This window comes from Podarcis tiliguerta, assembly GCF_965153285.1.
Source record: "Podarcis tiliguerta genome assembly, chromosome: 12".
Lineage (NCBI taxonomy): Eukaryota > Metazoa > Chordata > Lepidosauria > Squamata > Lacertidae > Podarcis > Podarcis tiliguerta.
In genome coordinates this window covers 55,847,060-55,869,722 of record NC_139545.1, presented here as the reverse complement: position 1 = coordinate 55,869,722, position 22,663 = coordinate 55,847,060, and the positions used below count along the sequence as shown (strand labels likewise).

Below are 22,663 nucleotides of genomic sequence, written 5' to 3'. Positions count from 1 at the left end.
TTCTGATTGGCAAGCCCTAGGCTCTGTGGTTTAGACCACAGCTCCACCCACGTACCATAAATCCTTATATAGATTTTGTTAAATAAAAGATATCAGCATCAGTCAGGTATCTTCTCTGTACTCTTTTTTTGGACCTAGAAAGATCTTTGTTTAGACAAGCCTATGCAGATTCATAGAAATTAGCAAGTGTTTTAATCTGTTTTTAGCCGATTCTTGGTTATCGTATTTTTTAAAAAAAACTTTTTCACTTTGTCTTTTACTGACAGTTTTAACATTTGGGTTATTTTGTCATCCATTTAGGGGTTTATGTACAATCAAACGGTATATACATTTTGTTAGATATTTCAATACATGAGCTAACGTGGCTTGCCTTCAGGTGTACAGACGGGACTTAAATAATGATTTACAATTGAGGGTGTTGAACGCACTCTATATAAATTACCTTAGTGTGATTCTTTTGGCTCACTTCTGTATGCTAGGTCAGTATTATTATCTCCATGTTCCAGATCAGATTCAGGGGGGTCAAGGAGGGGAGCAAAAGCTATGACTTGCCCAAAGGTCACGTAGTGAATTCACTGTGGAGGTGACATTTGCACCAGGGCAGTATCCTGATTTCATAACTCAGTCTCTTAATAAAGAAAACTGTTGTGGGTGAAGCAACTCCAAAGAGCCAGTGAAGAGTGTGTTGATTGTTAAAACCCTTGCTCAATCCTTTGCCCCTTTACTTGTGTAATGGTTCTAGGGGTTGCTCGTGTGTAAATCGGCGCCACACCTGGGTGGGTTGCCTGAGTGAACCCTTTCTGTCTGGACAGCCACTCACCCGTGGCTGTCTCAATCGCTGGCAGAATCCGTCAGTGGGCGTTTCTTGAACTTCTTCCAGCATAAAAGTTCTTTGACGCCTAGTTGCCGCCTGCTCTCCCTGCGTGGAAGCCTTCTGCGCAGGGAGGGTGTGGGCATCGGAGGACCCGTGCTCTCCCCGCTGGTCCCCGGCGAGGAGTCTTGGAGCCACCTCGCAGATTCCCCCATCTGTCCCCCTTCTCCACTGGTGCTACGCTGATTTCCTTCCCCAGAAGATGTGCTGCTTCTCTCCCTCCTGGGACGCTCTCCGGAATCCCTCTGGAGCCCTCCCTCTCCTTCTGGCTCCGATGGCAGTTCCCTGACAACTTGGAACTAAATATTCTCGACATCTGGATTATTGACATGCACAGAATTGCTCTGCGAGTTCCTTGGGTTGGTGGCAGTCTTTCCCAAACACCATACATTTCTCGCTTCTCCACACTCAGAACAATATTCTACTTTCGCGTACAGGTCCATGAGGGCCAAATGATTATTTGGAACAGAACAAAGAAGTAAATGGCATAGTGTTTAATTCCCCAGGTTTAGAGACTTTCTGCATAGTCTGTAATTTGACCAAGATCAGAAATACTGCAAGCACGCCTTCAGTTTATTGCAGCTTCAGATCTGCAAGTTCTGCCCAAAAAGTTGAGGCTTCGTGGCCTAAATGGAGGCAGGAGGCTGGGAATCAAACTTGAGTTAAAATATTTTATAGTATCAATTGACCACAAAACCATGGTTTATCATAATAGAAACAAGCTGAAGCAAGCCTCAGACTTGCTGAAGCCTGTGCTCCTGTTCCTTTTCAATGTAGCTGCAAGGCATTTGTAAGCTTTTTAAAGATTTAACTGCAGCTTCTCCTTTAGTCCTTACTTGACAAGCTGCTCTAAATCTCAACTATGGTTTGTTTCAAACAAACCCACTTCAAACGGACAAAACGATAAGCTGAGGTCAAGAACAGAAGCAAAAGCCTTCAGACTCCGTGTGGCTACACCAAAGGAGAATGAGGTGAGCCCGAGGCTTGCTGTGGTTTATCATGATGTCTGAACCACAGTCGTTTTTTTAAGCAGGTAAACAGAAATTTTAATAGTAGAGCTGTATTATGAGGATTTAAAAAAAATAAATCAAAACCTCTTGTAGATCTAAAATACAAACAGGAACAATCCACCCAGTGTTACGCACTTCAGTATTGCACGAAGTTCATTCAAAGAAGAGTTTAGCATTCTGAAATAATTGGCACTTAAAATGGCTTAAGTTTGGCTGGATCGTACCCTGTACAGATAGCTTTCCTGAAGTGGCTAGGAAATCTTATCTAGGAAATCTTTTTTTCTGGGAAGATCTTGCGTCTCTGGTGGTTGACATAAGCCACGCTAACAACGTCTGCCTGTTTTTGACAGCAGATCGTGGGAGAGAGTCAGCAGGCCGAGACCCAGCCGCTACCCCAAAAAACCTGAGCAGAGAACGGGACCCCGAAAGGCAAAGCCAGAGCAAGGAAAAGAAAAAACGCAGAGATTCTTTGTCACCCCCGTCGGCGTATGAACGAGGCACCAAACGACCAGATGACAGGCAAGTTGTTCTCTTCTTTTTACACGTCTCCAGATAAAGGCTTGGGGTTCTGAGCTTCCTGGTTTGAAATCATCAAGTGATAATAACAGAGAGAGGTTTATTTAGATGATCTGTGCTTCTTCTCCAAAGACTATCAATAATGGCCCACATAGAGCCAAGTCTTGATAAAAAAAGCTTATCTATTGTTTTGTGCTATATCTTGTTTGAAGATCCATTCTAGACATCGGTCAGCGATGTCTGATGTGGCTTTTCAAACTATGGTTTTTCAAACTCTACATGTCAGCCTTTTCATAACTCTACCCCGCATAAGAAGAAGGCAGAGAACCCATTTTCAAGTTGAGAGCGGGAGAGGCGATAAAGAGGGCAAGGAGCAAAATGAATCTCTGCCTGGGCTGGGCTGCAGCAAAGACATTAGGGGAGAATCTCCTCCATCCCTCCCATTTTTCCACTCCTCTGGAAGGCTTAGGGAGGTAACAAGACAATTAAAAATGAATGTGAAATTGAATCTAAACAAAGCAGTTAAAAGTGGCTAGGTCCCTCTTCCTGCAGTTGGTTTCATTTCAGCACCTGAAAGCCAGGTATGATGGTGATGGTGATGATGATGTTGTTCTTCCTCCCAAAGGATGCCAGTACAGTGGTGCCTCGCAAGACGAAAAGAATCCGTTCCGCGAGTCTCTTCGTCTAGCAGTTTTTTCGTCTTGCGAAGCAACCCTATTAGCGGATTAGCGCTATTAGCGGTTTAGCAGTTATTAAAGGCTTAAGGGATTAGCGGATTAGCTGCTAAAAGGCTATTAGCAGCTTAGTGCCTTAGAAAAAAGGGGGTGGGGAGTGAAAAAAAATCGCAGGAACTCGCAAGACATTTTCGTCTTGCGAAGCAAGCCCATAGGAAATTCGTTTTGCGAAGCACCTCCAAAACGGAAAACCCTTTCGTCTAGCGGGTTTTCCGTCTTGCGAGGCATTCGTCTTGCGGGGCACCACTGTACCTGCTTTCAGGCTTTCCATAGACTTCAAGTCACCCACTGGAAGAACATGAAGCAAGACTAGATGGGCCTTTGGCTTTATCCAGCAGCCTAAAGTCTTGCCTAAGTGACTTGCCTAAGGCCCCAATCCTCACCTGTGTGTGTTGGGCGGGGGGTTATTGGTTTGTTTTGTTCTTGCTTTTATTACGCATTTTGCGTTTTCAACTTGTATTTCTCTGCTGCCAACTGCCCTGAGATCCTCGGATGAAGGGCAGTATGCAAATTTTAATAATAATAATAATTATAATGATGATGCATTCACAGCCAGCCACAATGCTATGCTGGCATTTGCCCACTTACCCCAGGCTAATAGCCATGGGATCATAGCAGTGGCAGCTAATAATAATAATAACAATAATTTTGTATATATACCCCGCCCTTCCCGGTTCAAAAACTGGGCCCAGGGCGGCTAACAACAAATCTAAAACACTTAATTGCAAAAGCAACATAAAATGCAGTATAAAAACATGAATAACAATAAAATTCAAAGTTCAGAAATCAATTTAGGGGAAATCTATCTAATAAGCGTTAGATAATCACCAGGGCTAGCTGGCTGAATTAGTCCTACTTGGGCCAGTAAGGAGGCCGGGGGAAAATTAGCTGTGGGGTCTCAGAGTGGGTAATCTTCATAAAAGGGGAGGGGGGAGGGAAGAGAAGGGAAAAAGAAGCTCAGGCTGAATTCACATTAAAGGCCAGGCGGAATAGCTCTGTCTTACAGGCCCGACGGAAGAGGTTAAATCCTGCAGGGCCCTGGTCTCATGGGAAAGAGCATTCCACCAGGTCGGAGCCATAACTGAAAAGGCCCTGGCCCTGGTGGAGGATAGTCTGACTTCATTAGGGCCCGGGACCTCTAAACTATGGTTATTCATGGACCTGAAGGTCCTCTGCGGGGCATACCAGCATGTTGAGGCCAGGATTGTTTGACACTCCCTTCGTCTCCTCTCCCCCAGATACGACACACCAGCCACCACTTCCAAGAAGAAAGTCCGGATCAAGGACCGCAACAAGCTGTCCACGGAGGAACGCCGGAAGCTCTTTGAGCAGGAGGTTGCGCAGCGTGAGGCCCAGAAGCAGCAGCAGCAGCAGCTGCAGACCCTTGGGATGGCCTCCCCTCTTCCCTACGACTCCCTGGGCTACAGCGTCGCGCACCAGACCTTCATGGGCTACCCGCCCGGCTACCCCATGCAGGCCTACGTGGACCCCAGCAACCCCAATGCCGGGAAGGTGCTTCTCCCCACCCCTAGCATGGACCCCATGTGCTCCCCGGCCGCCTACGAGCACCCCCAGACTTTGGTCGGGCACACGATCGAGCCGGCCCTGGCCCCCCCTCAGCCGGTGCCCGTCGTTCAGCACGTAGCAGCAGGCACCCTGGAGGTGTCCGCTCCGCAGTACGTAACGCAGGGCGACCCGGTGGTCCACCAGGAGCAGAGCGTCGCGGTCTTGCCGGTGCCGGCCCCGGTGCAAGGACAGAGCTATGGAGTCTGGGATTCCAGCCAGCAGACGGTAGCAGTGCAGCCGCCCTATTCTCCAGCCCAGTCCCAGCCGGCCATCTACTACCAAGGGCAGGCCTGCCAGGCTGTTTACGGAGTCGCGTCGCCCTACTCGCAGACTACGCCACCCATCGTGCAGGTATCGTATTTTTCGCACTATAAGACGCACCAGACCGCAAGACGCACCTAGTTTTTGGAGGAGGAAAACAAGAAAAAAAAATATTCTGAATCTCAGAAGCCAGAACAGCAAGAGGGATCGCTGCGCAGTGAAAGCAGCAATCCCTCTTGCTGTTCTGGCTTCTGGGATAGCTGCGCAGCCTGCATTCGCTCCATAAGACGCACACACATTTCCCCTTACTTTTTAGGAGGGAAAAAGTGAGTCTTATAGAGCAAAAAATACGGTAAATTGCGCAGTGCAAGGGCCCCAAGTGATTTTGGTGTGCTCTTCAAGGCTTAAGAAGTACAGTGGTCCATTGCATTTTGAGAAACAGGGTTTTTTTGTTTTACATGCTCCATTCCATACTCATTACTCAGTAGAGTTGGGCAGGGCTCTCCTTGCACTTAATCCAGAAGCTGCAGTTAGTGCAGAATGCTGCAGCACAATTGCTGGCAGGAGCAAGGCCTTGTCAGCGCATCGCACCGCTGCTCGGAGATCTGCCCTTTTGGCCAATTTGCTACCAGGCCAAATTCAACGTATTAGTGTTGATATATAAAGCCCTTAAGAACTTGGGGCCGGTTTACCACATGTGCCCAGCAGAATTGCCACATAATACTCGTTCTGTGTTTGTAAGAACTCAGCCATTTAGTGTGGCGCTGCCTGCGCATTGAGAACTCCTTGTCTATTGAGAGCACAGTTCTTGAGAACTTTTCTGCTTTCGGCATCTGCTAAAAACGTTGTTTAGCCAAGCCTACCCAGATGCTTAGAAAGTTGGTGTAATTTTAATCTACTTTAGTATCTTAACTTTTGTATGTTTTAAAATATGATTGTGGATTTCACACACACACACACCCCTTGATTTTACTGTTTCTCCTCCGTAAACCACTTTGAGGTTTCTTTATGGACAAGCGGGATATAAATTTTATGAAATAAATAAATAAATATCTACTGCCCGCTTGGCAGAGAGAAGTGGAAATTGGCAAGGGAAGAGATCTGTGAGCCCAAACCCTCAGTCCCCCTGGCACCTTGGTCAGCCTATGTGCCTGCAGTTGAATAGGTTCATCAGGAACTTCTAGGGTTCAAGAAGCATAGTAACTATATAACTGCAATGGGATAGAACTTCAGCCTCAGCAACGATTACACAAAACAAAACAAAAGAATTGCCGTGAAAATCCCTGAAACGAGAGGTAATCGGATATAGAATTGAATAACAAATTTTTTTAAAAAAAAATTAAGGAAAAATTAACCTAGAATTAAACAAAGACTTAACGAGATGCCGGCTACAGAACTCGTTTCACTGAACTAATCAGTTTCCTCAGAAGGAAATAAAGAATTTTAAACCTTAAATAATTTTAAGTGATATCAAAGAAGCTCAAGAGCGGGGCTGAGACGCTTCCTTGAGTTTACAAAAAAGGTATAAAAACCTCAGTGACAAGTTTTAAACTTAGCCCTATTTAAGAGAACATTATAAACCTCAAATGGTTTTCAATGATTTCCAGCAAACTCAAGAGCAAGGCTGGAATGCTTTTCTGAGTTTACAGGAAAGGTTTTAAGAAAAACTTACAAAGGAATACGAGATAAGCTGTTTAAGTTTCAAACAAGCTCTAAAACAGGGCAGAAACTCAAAAACAAGGCTGAAGCGCTCCTGAGTTCTGATGTTCAAGACTGCTGCGACTGACTAGGGCAACAGACTTCTATTAATCTGAAATAGTTGTTTTGCCTTATGCTGTCTACAGCATAAAAGGACTATACATTTGGGTGTCTGGTCTGCACAAGCATTGTAGCTTCTTGGGCTTCTTTGCAATGCTCAGTTTCTCAAGGCAGGAGGTGCAATGTGTTGCCTAGAAGTCATTTCCTCTGCCCTAGAAGTCCTGCTCCAAATCTCTATTTTTAATGGCTGGTTGCTGATACTCAGTGATGGGTAAGCATTTTGCACGTGCTTAATTTGACCTCAAACTACCGTATTTTTCGCCCCATAGGATGCACCGGCCCATAGGACGCACCATGTTTTTTGGGGGGGAAATAAAGAAAAAAAATTTATTTCCCCCCCAGGCGCTTGTGGGGCCGGGAGCAGGGAGAAGCGCTCTTCTTCCTGCCACCCGCCTTCAGACCAGGTCCAGGGACAGCGGGAAGGTGCGCTGCGCCTCCCAGCTGTCCCCGGAGCTTGTGGGGCAGGCAGCGGGGAGAAGCGCTTTTCTCCCCGCCGCCCGCCTTCAGATCAGGACGCGCTGCGCCTCCCCACTGTCCCCGGAGCTTGCGGGGCTGGCGACGGGGTCTCCCCGCCGTCAGCCTCCAAACCACTTCGGGAGACAGCGGGATGGCGGCGTTCCGCCTCCCTCTGTCCCCCGACCTTGTGGGGCTGGCGCTGGGGCTCTCCTGAAGCCTGGAGAGCAAGTGGGGTCGGTGCGCACATATGCCTCTCGCTCTCCAGGCTTCAGCGAAAGCCTGCATTCGCCCCATAGGACGCACACACATTTCCCCTTCATTTTTGGAGGGGAAAAAGTGCATCCTATAGGGCGAAAAATACGGTATTCTTTAGCTTTTCTGATTTAGTATCCTTGTCACAACAGAGCCTGAGATTGCAGCTGCTGATGCTAAAAAAAACGATGGAATGCAGATCTGCCTAGTATCTGTTAAATCTTTCTAGTGGAAACACAGGACTACTCTTTTTTTGACGGAGGCGCTGTTATTGGGTTGTTGCTTTTATTTTGATTATATTGTGGTTTTTATGTTGAACTTTTCTGTGAACCACCCTGAGACCTCCAGGTATAGGGTGAATTCAATTAATGAATATGAATTCTAATAATAATAATAATAATAATAATAATAATAATAATAATAATAAATCAATAGAAATTGTTACAGTGCAGTATGGAAGACACCCAGCTGTTTGTCTCAAATAAGCTGTTGTTTTCTCCTCCCCTCCTTCAGAAGCACTAGTGGGGTTCTCCCAAGTAATTTCCCCACTGCTCTCTTGTTTTCTCCCTAGAGCTACGCACAGCCAGGTCTCCAGTATATCCAGGGGCAGCAGATTTACACTGCTCACCCCCAGGGCGTTGTGGTGCAGCCTACGACGGCAGTGACAACTATCGTAGCCACAGGACAGCCCCCGCCCATACAGCAGGTAAGGTTTGGGGAGTGCGGTCCTTCTTGGACTTTTAGAAGGGCCTCCTCTTAGCCGACCGGAATGAACCTTCGCAAAACCTTCCGCTCTCACAAGTTGCAGATGAAAGAGATTAGGTCCAGTTGTTCAAGTGAAATGCCTGTTTGAAAATCTGACATCATTTGTGCAATGCAGGAATGAAAAACGCAGTTCTCAGTGTCTTGGCCCTGGGATCTGTTTTCCCCAGTATAACACAACCTTTCTCTGGGTGCGTGTTTAAAAACTTTAGCAGATTTGATTACCAAAGGTAGAAGAAGATGCATAAAAATTGGCTTGTGAATGACGTGTGCACAATTTCTTGCGTTTTCCTAATCAAAATTCTTTCTGCATAGGAAGACTGTAGCCAAGTGGCTCTAACTCTGTTTTATAAAACTAAGAAGAAGGCAGAGAGTTGAAAGATTATGGCCAGCTTTGTTCTCAAATATAGCGCTTCACATCAATGTTGCTATTTCTGGATCCTTGGAGTACAGTGGTGCCTCGCAAGACGAAAAGAATCCGTTCCGTGAGTCTCTTCGTCTAGCGGTTTTTTCGTCTTGCGAAGCAAGCCCATTAGCGGATTAGCGCTATTAGCAGTTTAGCGGCTATTAGCGGCTATTAAAGGCTTAAGGGATTAGCGGATTAGCTGCTAAAAGGCTATTAGCAGCTTAGTGCCTTAGAAAAAGGGGGTGGGGAGCGGAAAAAAAACCCCAGGAATCGCAAGACATTTTCGTCTTGCGAAGCAAACCCATAGCAAATTCGTTTTGCGAAGCACCTCCAAAACAGAAAACCCTTTCGTCTAGCGGGTTTTCCGTCTTGCGAGGCATTCGTCTTGCGGGGCACCACTGTATTACTATTCAGAGAGAGGATTTTTATTTTTACAAATGTTCTGAAAAATTACTGGACAGGACAATAGCAGAAGATTCAAGGTTAATCAGGAATGGATTGTGGTCCTTACCTCGCTTAAGAAAATGCTCCACTTCTCTCCTTTTTGTTGATGCGTTTGGCCCTCTTTCAGTTCCGTTGCTACAGATCAGTATTTTTCATGTTTGCTCTCCTTGTCTCGCCCCTTCCAGCCGGAGCTGGTGGTCACCAACAACCTCTTGGACCTGCCCCCTCCATCTCCTCCCAAACCCAAAACCATTGTCCTCCCTCCGAACTGGAAAACAGCCCGGGATCCCGAGGGGAAGATCTACTACTATCACGTGGCCACCAGGTCAGCGACCTCTTCATATTTGTTCTGCTATTTATGCCTGCCAGCAACCTGTTGTTCTCTTTTTTAATGTCTGTTGTTTTGGGTATTTCACATGATGGGGAGGAGCTGGGTGCATGGAACCTGAACTGAGTGGATAGGGAATCACTTTCTGAATGACACTCTCAGCTCAGTGAAACACTATCATTTGAGAATGTAAGGCACATCTTATACGGTGGCTTTGAGGTGTTGTAAAACAAAAATCTGCTGTTTTTCCCTTATGGGGTATCCAAGAGCCCATATAGAGTCCTTACGTAGGTTCCTTGTTGGTAGGAGAAAATAACAGAGGCCAACCAGAGAATATTGAGAAGCAAAGCAGCTAGTAAGCCTGATCTTTATTGATCTGTTGCAACAGGGTGCTCCCCTCACAAGCAGGAAAGGAGGAGGAACCCAGAACAATGGTGCGCAAGGCCTTATATAGACATTTTAATTCCCTGCCCTGGAGCTCAAGACCACCCCTCCATACATCATACATACAGCACAGAAGGGGTGTAACCTAAGACCACCCCTCAGATACATCATACCTACATCACAGAAAAGGCGGTCTAAAACAGAAATTTGAATATATATTTTTTCCTGTTTATCTCCTGTCTGGCAGGGTACTCGATTGGATACCCTGCTTACTTGACTGGATTGCCTGAGGAGCCTGGCCAGTCTTTTGTAATGATAAATACTTGGTTCCTGGGCCAGGTCACAGGCTCACACCCTATTCATATCTTAAATGTGCCCTTAAGACAGGATTTGTGAAGGAAACAACAATGGGGAGGCTTTTCCATTTTCCTTTGCAGAGAAAACATTTGCTCAGTTTAGGAATCAAAATGGTTTCAGGTTGGCCTTCCTGTGCTGATCTATGTACGTGCTTGGTTGGTACACTTACGAACATTTAATATATATCTAAGACCTCAAAATTCCTATCACAGAGGCAAGGAGGAGGAGACCCGCTGCCTGTTGACCTCGAAGCCCCTCAACCCACAGGCACCTGCGACTTTGCCCCTGCCTGTTCTGTAGTGCACACAGCATTGATGGTGGTGTCAGCACAACCTTTGTGGCAGGATTTGCAAGGCGTCTGGTTTGTTCAGCCAAGTTAAGAGCATTAGAACTCCCCCTTTTTGAAGTACAGCGGTGCCTCGCAAGACGAAAAGAATCCGTTCCGCGAGTCTCTTCGTCTTGCGGTTTTTTTCGTCTTGCGAAGCAAGTCCATTAGCGGTTTAGCGGCTATTAAAGGCTTAAGGGATTAGCAGATTAGCTGCTAAAAGGCTATTAGCGGCTATTAAAGGTTTAAGGGATTAGCGGATTAGCTGCTAAAAGGCTATTAGCGGCTTAGATCAGCTGATAAGCGGCTTAGATCAGCTGTTCAGCGGCTTAGGGGCTTGGGGAAAAGGCTGGGAGGGGAACCCCCCCCCCCCCGGAATCGCAAGACATTTTCGTCTTGCGAAGCAAGCCCATAGCAAATTCGTTTTGCGAAGCACCTCCAAAACGGAAAACCCTTTCGTCTAGCGGGTTTTCCGTCTTGCGAGGCATTCGTCTTGCGGGGCACCACTGTACTTGCCTCACTGTCTTTTGGCCCGCTGTGCTCAGATACAGCATTTTTTTAGGTCAGAGACCTGAAGCTTTAATCAGAAACCTTCCTTACAGCAGCGTTCACATCCCACTACAGGTCGCCTTGCTGAGAGGCAGCTGGCTTCAAGGCTAGTATTCACCGACGACTTTACAGTCATACCTCGGGTTACAGACGCTTCAGGTTGCATTTTTTCAGGTTACGGACTGCCGACACCCGGAAGTACCGGAATGGGTTACTTCTGGGTTTCGGTGGCCGCGCATGCGCAGAAGCACTAAATCACTCTTCGTGTATGCGCAGAAGTGCCGAATCGCAACCCGCACAGACACGGGTTGCGAATGTGCATCCTGCACAGATCACATTCGCAACCCGAGCATCCACTGTCTTTTGTTTCTTGGACCACTTCTTCCCTTAGAATTGGTGCTAACCGCTGTTCAACATGTGCATTAAGAGAAACCAGATGTTCAGGCATCTAGCGCTAGCTAGCTTCTTATGCTTTGAAGAGCCGTTGTAGGAGAAAGCACTTGCTTTCTTCCGATCCCCTCCAGAAACCCCTTCCCACATCACATATTCGGACCGGATTTCCTTTGAGAATTCAAACCTTGTAAACTGTAAAAGTTTACAGAGTACAGTGGTGCCTTGCAAGACGAAAAGAGTCCGTTTCGCAAGTCTCTTCGTCTTGCGGTTTTTTCGTCTTGCGAAGCAACCCTATTAGCGCTATTAGCAGTTTAAGGGCTATTAACGGCTATTAAAGGCTTAAGGGATTAGCGGATTAGCTGTTAAAAGGCTATTAGCAGCTTAGCGCTTTAGAAAAAGGGGTTGGGGAGCGGGAAAAAACCTCAAGAATCGCAAGACATTTTCGTCTTGCGAAGCAAGCCCATAGAGAAATTCGTCCTGCGAAGCACCTCTGAAAACGGAAAACCCTTTCGTCTTGCGGGTTTTCCGTCTTGCGAGGCATTCGTCTTGCGGGGCACCACTGTATATGCATAATTTAAGTGAAAAACAAATAACGCTTGTAAGCTTTAATGAATCTCTGTAAAAAAGAAATGTTTGAACTTGAGTGAAATAAGATTTAACATACAAATAATGGGTGTGACTTCAGAAATGTGTCAGAAATTAAGAAGGGAGGGAGTACCAGTCAAGTTGAGCGAAGTCAAAAAAAGAGAGATTGGATGTAAAAAAGATGTATGAATTGTATTAATTTGTTTCAGTTGTAAATTGAATAAAAATATATTTAAAAAAACAACAAATAGAGAATTCAAACCTTGGCTGATCCTTACAGCTGGCGGCCAGTGACAGAAGGTGTCTTCATGGCACTCAGAGTGGGTACATGTGTGATGGGGGGGGGGGCATTCACCAGCAGCTCGGGGAGGGTGGCGTGAGAAGGATGCAGCAGCTATGGGCTCTTCGATCCCAGTCTCGCCCTCGCTTTGTGCGGGCTGGAAGGGGGATGGGAGGATGATACAGCAGGGCAGGCACGCACCCTTCCAATCCCTCTGATTGGGGTTCTTGGAAGGGTGCAGGGCTGTTGCGTCCTCTTCATGCTGCTTTGCGAGGCTGGAGTGTAGGATCAGACCCGCAAAGCCTGCATGAGGAGCAAAATGTGCACCTGGGGCAACAGCTCCCCTCGCCCTGCCCATGCTACGCCTTTGCTGTGGCGTCTTGCTTGTCTTTGGGGTCAGAGCAGTCTTTCTTGTTCATGGATCATGGTCTCCTTTCTGTAGGCACCACTGTCTTGCCAGAGTGGTGCATACTCTAGTTATCTCCCGCTTGGACTACTGCAAATGCGCTCTACGTGGGGCTGCCTTTGAAGGTGACCCGGAAACTGCAACTAATCCAGAATGCGGCAGCTAGACTGGTGACTGGGAGCGGCCGCCAGGACCACGTAACACTAGTCCTGAGAGATCTGCACTGGCTCCCAGTACGTTTCCGAGCACAATTCAAAGTATTGGTGCTGACCTTGAAAGCCCTAAATGGCCTCAAAGACCCAGTATCCCTGAAGGAGCATCTCCACCCCCGTCATTCTGCCCGGACACTGAGATCCAGCGCCGAGGGCCTTCTGGCGGTTCCCTCATTGCGAGAAGTGAGGTTACAGGGAACCAGACAGAGGGCCTTCTCGGTGGTGGCGCCCACCCTGTGGAACGCCCTCCCTTCAGATGTGAAGGAAATAAGCAGCTATCTTCTCTTTAGAAGACATCTGAAGGCAGCCCTGTTTAGGGAAGTTTTTAATATTTAATGCTGTATTGTTTTTAACACTCGATTAGGAGCTGCCCAGAGTGGTGGGGAAACTCAGCCAGATAGGCGGGGTATAAATAATAAATTATTATTATTATTATTATAGGCAAACCCAGTGGGACCCTCCAAACTGGGACAGTCCGGAAGATGATGCCAGCCTTGAGCACGAAGCTGAAATGGATCTTGGAACCCCAACTTACGACGAAAACCCCATGAAGGTGAGTTCATCTGACTAGCAGGTGAAACTACCTGCATAGTAGTAACTCGGCTTGTTCCTAGCAAACTAAGGATAAGTATAGGTTCCTAGCTCAAAAGGTGATTTATCTCCTCCAGACATGGAAAATGAAGTTAAGCTTTCTCATAGGCCACAGAGCTGATCTGCCCAGACCGGTTGCATAAACCTCCAGACAAAAGGTAAAGGTAAAAGTACCCCTGCCCGTACAGGCCAGTCTTGACAGACTCTAGGGTTGTGCGCCCATCTCACTCAAGAGGCCAGGGGCCAGCGCTGTCCGAAGACACTTCCGGGTCACGTGGCCAGCATGACATCGCTGCTCTGGCGAGCACACGGAAACGCCGTTTACCTTCCCGCTGTAAGCGGTCCCTATTTATCTACTTGCACTTAGGGGTGCTTTCGAACTGCTAGGTTGACAGGTGCTGGGACCGAACAGCGGGAGCGCACCCCGCCGCAGGGATTCGAACTGCCGACCTTTTGATCGGCAAGCCCTAGACACTAAGGCTTTAACCCACAGCGCCACCCGCGGCCCCTAGACAAAAGGTAGTATAGAGCTATTGTTGCATGTGATAATCGTAATGTGTTGAGCCCTGTTGGTGCTCAGGTGGCAAACCAGAATCTGCTCGTGGCTAGAGGTACACCTGCAAGCCATGGTGCCATTGCTTCCACTCTGACAGCCTCTGCACCAGGAGGCTGGATTGCTGAATGAATGGGAAATGAGAGAAATAATAATAATAATAATAATAATAATAATAATAATAATAATAAAATTTATTTATATTTATTTATATCCCGCCCTCCCCAGCCGAAGCATTCTAAAAACATTCATTATAAAATTAATTAAAATCAAATTGATGGCAACCATTAAGCAAAATTCGGTGCAGATTGCCAGAGGAGGGGGTCAGGCTGCGCCCTGACCAAAGGCCTGGTGGAACAGCTCTGTCTTGCAGGCCCTGCGGAAAGATGTCAGGTCCCGCAGGGCCCTAGTCTCTTGTGACAGAGCGTTCCACCAGATTGGAGCTGCGGCCGAGAAAGCCCTGGCTCTAGTTGAGGCCAGCCTAACCTCTCTGTGGCCTGGGATCTTCAGGATGTTTTTATTTGCAGACCGTAAATTTCTCTGTGGGACATACAGGAGAGGCGGTCCCGTAATCAGGAATCAAACAACCCCCCCAAAAAATTTAAAGAGTGGGAATGCTATGGAGGGCACTTAAAAAAAGCACATTGCTCCCAAATAAAATTCTTGGTGTGCTTTGATTAATTTTCGCAAATTGCAAGACAGATGTATAATGTAATGCTGATGATTGATAAGGTGAAAAATGACGCAGTTCAAAAAAAAAAAAAAAAAAGGGAAGAAAGGGCCGATAGTGAGGTAGATGGAAGTCATATTAGAAAACTTGAAGATTATTTATTTACGACTTAAAGGTACGGAGATTTATGGTGGTAGACTGTGGGAAAATGACTCTTATTATTAGTTTGCGAATTGTATTGTGGCACCGAAACAAGAGTTAGAGTTTCAGCGCCACCCGCATCCCACTCAGCCTCTAGCCCACTCCATTTATTTACAAGATTGATAGTTTAAGATGTTGAGAAAGACCTTCTGAAAGTGATAGTAAATAACGAACAGGGAGGGGGCGTCAGGTGGACTAAATTGGCTTTCCCCAAACCGATGCCCTTCAGCAGCTTTGGTCTAAAGCTCCCATCATTCCTAGCTATGGGACATGCTTGCTTTGGCTCATGAGAGTTGTAGTCGAAAGCTGCTGGCGGGGGACGAGGTTGGAGAAGGGGTTGAGTCTGGTGGTCTTTGCGATCCATTGCGGCTATATGATTCTGTATTGATAAAACACCAAAATGTTCAGAAGAACTGGAAAAAAAAGTTTGTTGTGGAATAGTTTAAACCTGATGATCTAGAAAAAACAAATGTATTAAATGGGAAATCCCTGCAGAATTCAACAAGCATTTCAGATCTCATATTTGTAGAATCTATTTTGGACACATTTCAACAAAAGGCACTACTTCAGACTCTTGAGAAACTGCTCTAAGAATTTTTGCTTCCCCAAACTTGGCAAGAATGCCGTGCAGCTGAAGCAAACCGAATTACCCCCTTATATCTGTTTGTTTTCCCTGCTGTCTATTTTCGACTGCAAGCTGTTTGGTGGCAAGGACTTGCCTGTCTTTGCCTATGCAACTTTGCAAGATTCTGTGGACTCAGCTGGTGCTCAGAGACAATATGAGAAACACATTTGCATGCCTGGTGGCAATGTAAGGTTGTCCGTAGATACATCATTGTAGAATAAATTAAAGCACCTTAAATGAAGCAGAATTCATTCCTCTCGTCAGTGCCGAGTAGCAAAATTATCCTGGTATGCCCCACAGAGGAACCTACGGTCTGAAAATAAAAACATCCTGAAGGTCCCAGGGCTCAGAGAGGTTAGGCTGGCCTCAACTAGAGCCAGGGCTTTCTCGGCTGCGGCTCCAATCTGGTGGAACGCTCTGTCCCAAGAGACTAGGCCCCTGCGGGACCTGACATCTTTCCGCAAGGCCTGCAAGACAAAGCTGTTCCACCAGGCCTTTGGTCAGGGCCCAGGCTGACTCCCTCCTCTGGCAACCTGCACAGAATTTTGCTTAACGGTTGCCATTAATTTGATTTTAATTAATTTTTATAATAAAATGTTTTAGGATGTTGCATTATTTGATTGTTTGATTATTTGATTGTTGTTAGCCGCCCTGAGCCCGGCTTCGGCTGGGGAGGGCGGGATATAAATAAAATTTATTTATTTATTTATCTATCTATCTGTGCATTTGTTAAAAGACTGTGGTTCGAGCGTTTGACTGTATAAGTCAAACACCTTATTTTATGTTACTGGGCTCCTCAAACCAGCTCTGATCCCACCAGCTGCTTATCTTTCATACCCTGGGATCCAGCCCAGCATGACAGATCTGGCAAGAGAAGTCTGAGGGTTCCTCTCTGAGCTGCACACTCTTCTCAACATGCTCCCCTAAAATAGCGTGACCTCGTCATGCAAAGTGTGAGTCTGAATGTTCTGAATTCCTGCTACAACAGCAGCAAGAATACTCATCGCAAAGTATTGGAAGACACAAGATTTACCCACTCTGGAAGAATGGAAGATGAAGGTGATGGACTATATGGAACTGGCAAAAATGACCGGCAGAATCCGAGACCAGGGAGAAGAGATGGTGGAGGAAGATTGGAAGAAATTTAAAGACTATTTACAGAAATATTATAAAATTAATGAATGCTAGAATGGTGTTGGATTGAGGTTAAAGGGTTATTAGTAATAATGTGGTGAAGGAGTATGGAAAAATGGAAGGTTAAAAAGATGAAGAATTAAAGGTATAATATACTAAGATAAAGATAAGATAGAGGGAAGGGATTTGCTGACTAAATAATTGAATTGGAATACAGAGAGGGGAGGTGTGGGGAAGTCTGGGAAACAAGCAAATGTAAGAAATACTATGAAAACCGAATTGTTTGTTTGTTTGTTTTTGTATTTTTCTTTTTCTTTTTTTATGTGAAAATCTTAATAAAATATTATTTTTTTAAAAAATGAATGTTCTGAATTCCCAGGGCAGGTGTCTCCAAATTTCTCTCTGTCTCAGCTGACATGTAACAGAGATCTGCTCCAGTCTTTTGCTGCTTGGCTAAGAAGGGAAAGAACTCAGCGGGCACCACAGGCATTTCATTCTCTCTGTGAGATGAAACTGGCACCTCCAAAAATGAAATTTCTATCCTTTCTGTCTCTTTGCAGTCTTCCAAAAAACCCAAAACAGCAGAAGCAGACACTTCCAGCGAGCTGGCGAAGAAAAGCAAGGAAGTCTTTCGGAAGGAGGTGAGTTTTCCAGCTTCGTAGTGGGTGACGTTTTTGCTCCTCCTCTGGGGCTGAGCTACTGGTGCTGCAGCGGATGGGTTCCTCCTGTGCCCTTTGAATTAGTGGGTGTTTGAGAAAGATCCACAGTAGTGCCATATTAAGGGGTGGTAGTCAACAAAGTTTTACTTTGAGTAGGCCAGTTGAAATTAGTAAACATGACCAAGGGCTGTTAATCGCAGTGGGTCTACTCTGAGTAACACTTGGTTTGATACCACCCCAACATTCTTGCATTCTTGTCCTGGACCAAGTTTCCAAATGATACACAGTCGTGCCTTGGTTGTCAAACGCCTTGGTACTCGTACGCAGTGGCGTAGCGTGGGGGGTGCAGGGGGGCCGGCTGCACCGGGCGCAACATCTGGGGGTTAGGGTTAGGGGGCGCAAATCCACGGGTTAGGGGGCGCAAATTACTTGCCTTGCCCCGGGTGCTGACAACCCACGCTACACCACTGCTCGTACGTTTAAGCTCCCGAACGATGGAAACCCGGAAGTGGTTTTCGATTTTGTTTTTGGAAGCCGAACGTCCGATGAAGCTTCTGCTATTTTTCCCGGCGCTCCTGTACAATTGGGAGCCGCGCCTTGGTTTCAGAACATTTCAGAAGTTGAACAGACTGCGTTCTGTTCGAAAACCAAAGTATGACTGTACCAGAGCCAGGGCTTTTTTGGCTGTGGCTCCGATCTGGTGGAACGCTCTGTCACAAGAGACCCTGTGGGACTTGACATCTTTCCGCAGGGCCTGCAAGACAGAGCTGTTCCACCAGGCCTTTGGCCAAGGCACAGCCTGACCCCCTCCTTTGGTAATCCTAACAGAACTCTAGCCCAATGGTTGCCATCAATTTGATTTGAACTGATTTTATAATGAATTGATTTTAGAATGCTGTATTATTTTACTGTTAGCCGCTTTGGCTGGGGTGGGTGGGATATAAATAAAATTTTATTATTATTTATTTATTATTATTATTACTGAGAAGATGTTTCAAGAAGGTTTTTGCTCATGCGTCCCAACAGCTTCTGCATGCACTTTCTCCCTCCCTCCCTCCCCCAGCCCAGCCCAGCCCCCCTCTTCTCTTGCTGAATTAGGGAGAAATTGTCAGTGGCTCTAACTAAGGATTGTCATTTAACGTTCCCCCCCTGTTTCCAGATGTCTCAGTTCATCGTGCAATGCCTGAACCCCTACCGCAAACCAGACTGCAAAGTTGGGCGGATAACCACAACCGAAGATTTCAAGCACCTTGCACGGAAGGTATGGCATGCCTTTTCCTCGAGAGCCAGTGTGGTGTAGTGGTTAAGAGCGGTAGTCTCGTAATCTGGTGAACCGGGTTCGATTCCCCGCTCCTCCACATGCAGCTGCTGGGTGACCTTGGGCCAGTCACACTTCTCTGAAGTCTCTCAGCCTCACTCACCTCACAGGGCGTTTGTTGTGGGGGAGGAAGGGAAAGGAGAGTGTTAGCCGCTTTGAGACTCCTTCGGGTAGTGATAAAGAGGGATATCAAATCCAAACTCTTCTTCTTCATCTCCGTTTCCACTCAAGCTGCCGGTGACGCCGGCCAAGCTAAGGCCAGGAAATGAGCTTTAAGGGGAAGGAAGCCTGGAGGGGGAAAAAAACCTGGGTTAAAAACAGAAGATTTCCTGGATTATCCTTCCTTTGAAGGCCTGACCTTGGGAATACTGTAGGGACCTTCTTGCTTCAGGGGTGCCCACAGGATTGGGCATTTGCTCCCATTTCCCCCAGAGGCATCTCTGGAAGACCAGGTCCCTAGACATATCAGCGAGAAGCATTTTTCCGAGTTTGCATCGGGAGGAGCTACCGCCGACAAAACTCCTCTGGTTCAGAAAGCGATTCCGTTTCTCCCTGATCTGCGGAGGGTGGGAATCGTTTCCAAGGCAGGAGCCATTTGCAGGGATCCACCTGGCTGCTTGCAAGGCCAGATGGTTGCAGAGACTTGCTTGCTGAGGCTTGAGTTGCGGATGGGATGGAAAAAGCCAGGGCAGGCAGGCAGGAAAGTGCCTTATGTGTGGGGGCCGGAGAGAGGGGAAGGAAACTCTGTGTGCCTTTGAGCTTGAAGAGTGGAAATGGGAACTGTGTGTGCCAACAGCACCATTTGGAGACAAAGTGCTGCCTTTGAAGCCCGTGCCAAGTTTCCTCTTCTGTAAGAGGACCCGCACGAGGCCCTCTGTCTTCTGAGCACTGCTCTGTTGCGCTCTCTCGCTCAGCCAGCACCTCTGTTCCCAGAGCCAGCAGCCCCAGGGTGGTGTTGAAGATACCCCGGGCAGTTGGTGGCCTACAGTTGACCGCAGCCTCTCCTGCTGCTGACCAGAGCGGCTAGCTTTCGACTGTCAGGCTCCTTCTCTGGAAGGGGGAAATGGGCAGCCATCAAGCAACGAGAGCCAGTGTGGCATAGTGGTTGGGCTAGTGTGGTGTAGTGGTTAAGAGCGGTAGTCTCGTAATCTGGGGAACCGGGTTCGCGTCTCCGCTCCTCCACATGCAGCTGCTGGGTGACCTTGGGCTAGTCACACTTCTCTGAAGTCTCTCAGCCCCACTCACCTCAGAGTGTTTGCTGTGGGGGAGGAAGGGAAAGGAGAATGTTAGCTGCTTTGAGACTCCTTAAAGGGAGTGAAAGGCGGGATATCAAATCCAAACTCTTCTTCTTCTTCTTCTTGGGCTAGGACCTGGGGGACGCAGGGCACCGGCGGAGGAAGAGGCGTGCGGGGGGAGCGCACTGCCACCGGTAGCGCAATCCCGGCGGGGTGCCATCGCAGCTGCCTGCCTGTGCTGGGCACTATGCCCCTACAGGTGGCACACCACGCCCCCCGGGACGCACGCCAGCCCCGCCCCGCCTGCTCTCCGCCCCCCAGTGCCAGAGCATGAAGCTCCGACACTGACCCAAGGTTCAAATCCTCAGCCGTGAAACTCGCTGGGTGGCATTGGGCCAGTCACCAGAAGCGGCTTAGTCCTGCTGGCCACATGACCCGGAAGCTGTACACCGGCTCCCTCAGCCAATAAAGCGAGATGAGCTCCGCAACCCCAGAGTCGGTCATGACTGGACCTAATGGTCAGGGGTCCCTTTACCTTTTTAAGCTTTCACAGACTAGAGTTCTGTTCATCATATCCAACACTCTTTTTCTTTCTAAAATCTCGCTCCCATTTCCACTGATGAGACTGAGCTGACGGAGCTTTCCCCTTGAACCTGGGTGGCACAAAAGGGAGCAGGTTTTCCGAAGCATCCCTTGAGCGAGGGGCCTTGTTTTGTCTTGATTCCCCCTCTCCAGCGCAGTTCAGCCTTTGTGGAGAGCTGCTCCCTCCTTTCACCAGTGGATCCCTACAATCTCCTTAACCCGCCCTCTCTCTCTGTTTCCTCTCCTCTCCCGCAGCTGACCCACGGGGTCATGAACAAGGAGCTGAAGTACTGCAAAAACCCCGAGGACCTTGAGTGCAACGAGAACGTGAAACACAAGACAAAGGAGTACATAAAGAAGTACATGCAGAAATTTGGGTCCGTTTACAAGCCCAAAGAGGACACGGACTTGGAGTAGCAGTCGCGGCAGAAAAGGCATCTTTGCTTCCAATCTAGGAGCTCCCCTAACAAGGACATTTCTTATTTTCCTTTTGTTTTCCACAGGATTTCCGGCTCTCTCTCTCTCGATCTTTCCAAGTCGGGTTTGAGGAGGCCAGGCAGAAACTGCAGTGTGTGTGTAGGAGGGGGGGGAGAAACTAACTCGCACAAACACACCCACCCCATGGTACAGTTGTGACTCACTCACCCCATCGTTCGTTCCCTCTCTGCAAGGAAAGCCGGAACTTCCGGTCCGTTTGGTGCTGTTTTAGCGCAACAAACTCGAAAGCGCGTCTCGTCTCTTCCCCCGCGAGATCTGTATCATATTTTAACGTATATGTGAATATATTGAGTTCTCCCACCCACCCCCGCCCGCCCCCCTTTAGCCCGAAACGTGTTGATATCATGGGAACACTTTGTAAGAATAGTTTTGAGAAAGGGGTGGGGTGGGTTTTTTTTTTTGTTTTGTTTGTTTGTTTCCGTTTTCCTTTCTTTTTTTCGTTCTCTGCAAGGTTACTCTGTTATCATGTAAATATTTGCGAACTGGCTGCCTCAGGGTTTCTGGCAAGCCGCGTGCTATGTTGATAAGATTGATTTTACTGCTTAAATCATTTTACTTTATCCAATTTTTACTGAAGTTTTTATGTAAAAGAAAAAAATTAAAAAATTAAATAAAACGGCAATGAAAGAACAACGGCCGCTCTTGGGTTTTCCTGCGGCGTTTGAAAAAAAAAAAAGTGGTGTCTTTTTCCGCAGTGGAAGTTTATGATCCTTGAGACGGCTTTTACCTTAGCCTTTCTCTTAAAGAAAATAGGAGGCATGATTCACCAACGAACGCCCTGTATGAGCACTTCCACAGCAAGGCTGTTCCACTCCCTGAAATAGGTTCTGGGCATAGCTGTCAACCGTCCCTTATTTGGCAGGACAGTCCCTTATCCCAGCACCGTGTCCCGCTGCTGTCCCTTATTGATGATGTCCCTTAAATTTCCTGGGTTTCAAAGGAAGCAGCTCCTCTCCCTCCCTCCCTCCCTGCCAGGGAGGAGGGAGGCTCCAACTGTGTTGCTTGGCTGCGTTGCTCACCCAATAAGGAGTCTAAGAACGACTGGGGGGTGGAGCTTGCATGCCTTGTGCCGATCAAATCGGCCACGTTGCCTGGGGACTCGCCTTTGCTCAGTGCTTCCCAGCGGAGAGGTGACGGTGGTTTTCCTTGCTGCATCCCCTTTGCCGGGTTGCTGCACTGTGGGAACCACCGCTTGAGGCTTCGTTGGGCTGCTGGCCGGGCTTTCTGCCTTTGGCTCGGAGGGGCTCAGAAGTCGAACATACCTGTGCCCTGAAAATCCCTTATTCTGGCTGCTGATCCCTTATTTTCGAGGCTGCTGGTCCCTTATTTTCAAATCTGTAAGTTGACAGCTATGGTTCTGGGGCTGTCGGGAGAATTCCCCCAGTACAGTTTGTGAGGGGAAGGTTGTCATTCTATCTGGCAAACTGATATATGCTTGTACAGATGGGGCATTCAACATAACCAGACGTCAGATTCCACCCTAGGCTTCTAGTCCTAGTCCTCATGCTACATCACATTCCTGGGAACTGTTGCTTGCTGATGGGAATTATGGCTCTGCAAGGGCAGAATTACAGCTCACAGGATTCTCTGGGGAAAGCCACTTGCTTTAAGTGCATGCTGTAGGTACAACCCAAGATCTGGGAGCTGCTGCTTCTTTGGCGATCCCTCATAGCCGAGTAAGA

At 47.4% G+C, this 22,663-nt stretch overlaps 1 protein-coding gene across 4 annotated transcripts in view; it reads left to right on the top strand.

Annotated features, from left to right (window-relative positions):
- Positions 1-21,614, top strand: part of SETD2 (SET domain containing 2, histone lysine methyltransferase) — a 92,019-nt gene extending 70,405 nt beyond the window's left edge. For 2 of the 4 annotated variants that reach the window (XR_014503647.1, XM_083405883.1), the window contains 8 exons: positions 2,235-2,400; positions 4,370-5,048; positions 8,056-8,190; positions 9,282-9,421; positions 13,357-13,468; positions 17,250-17,330; positions 18,508-18,609; positions 20,739-21,614. Coding sequence is in view for 2 of the 4 variants with exons in the window: in XM_083405883.1 (XP_083262009.1) it covers positions 2,235-2,400; positions 4,370-5,048; positions 8,056-8,190; positions 9,282-9,421; positions 13,357-13,468; positions 17,250-17,330; positions 18,508-18,609; positions 20,739-20,900 (1,577 nt within the window). In the remaining 2 variants the exon portion in view is untranslated. Of the gene's footprint in view, positions 1-2,231; positions 2,401-4,369; positions 5,049-8,055; positions 8,191-9,281; positions 9,422-13,356; positions 13,469-17,249; positions 17,331-18,507; positions 18,610-20,738 lie in introns of all 4 variants that reach the window. The other 2 variants (XR_014503648.1, XM_083405882.1) reach the window with 1 other exon arrangement.
- Positions 21,615-22,663: the final 1,049 nt, after the last annotated feature.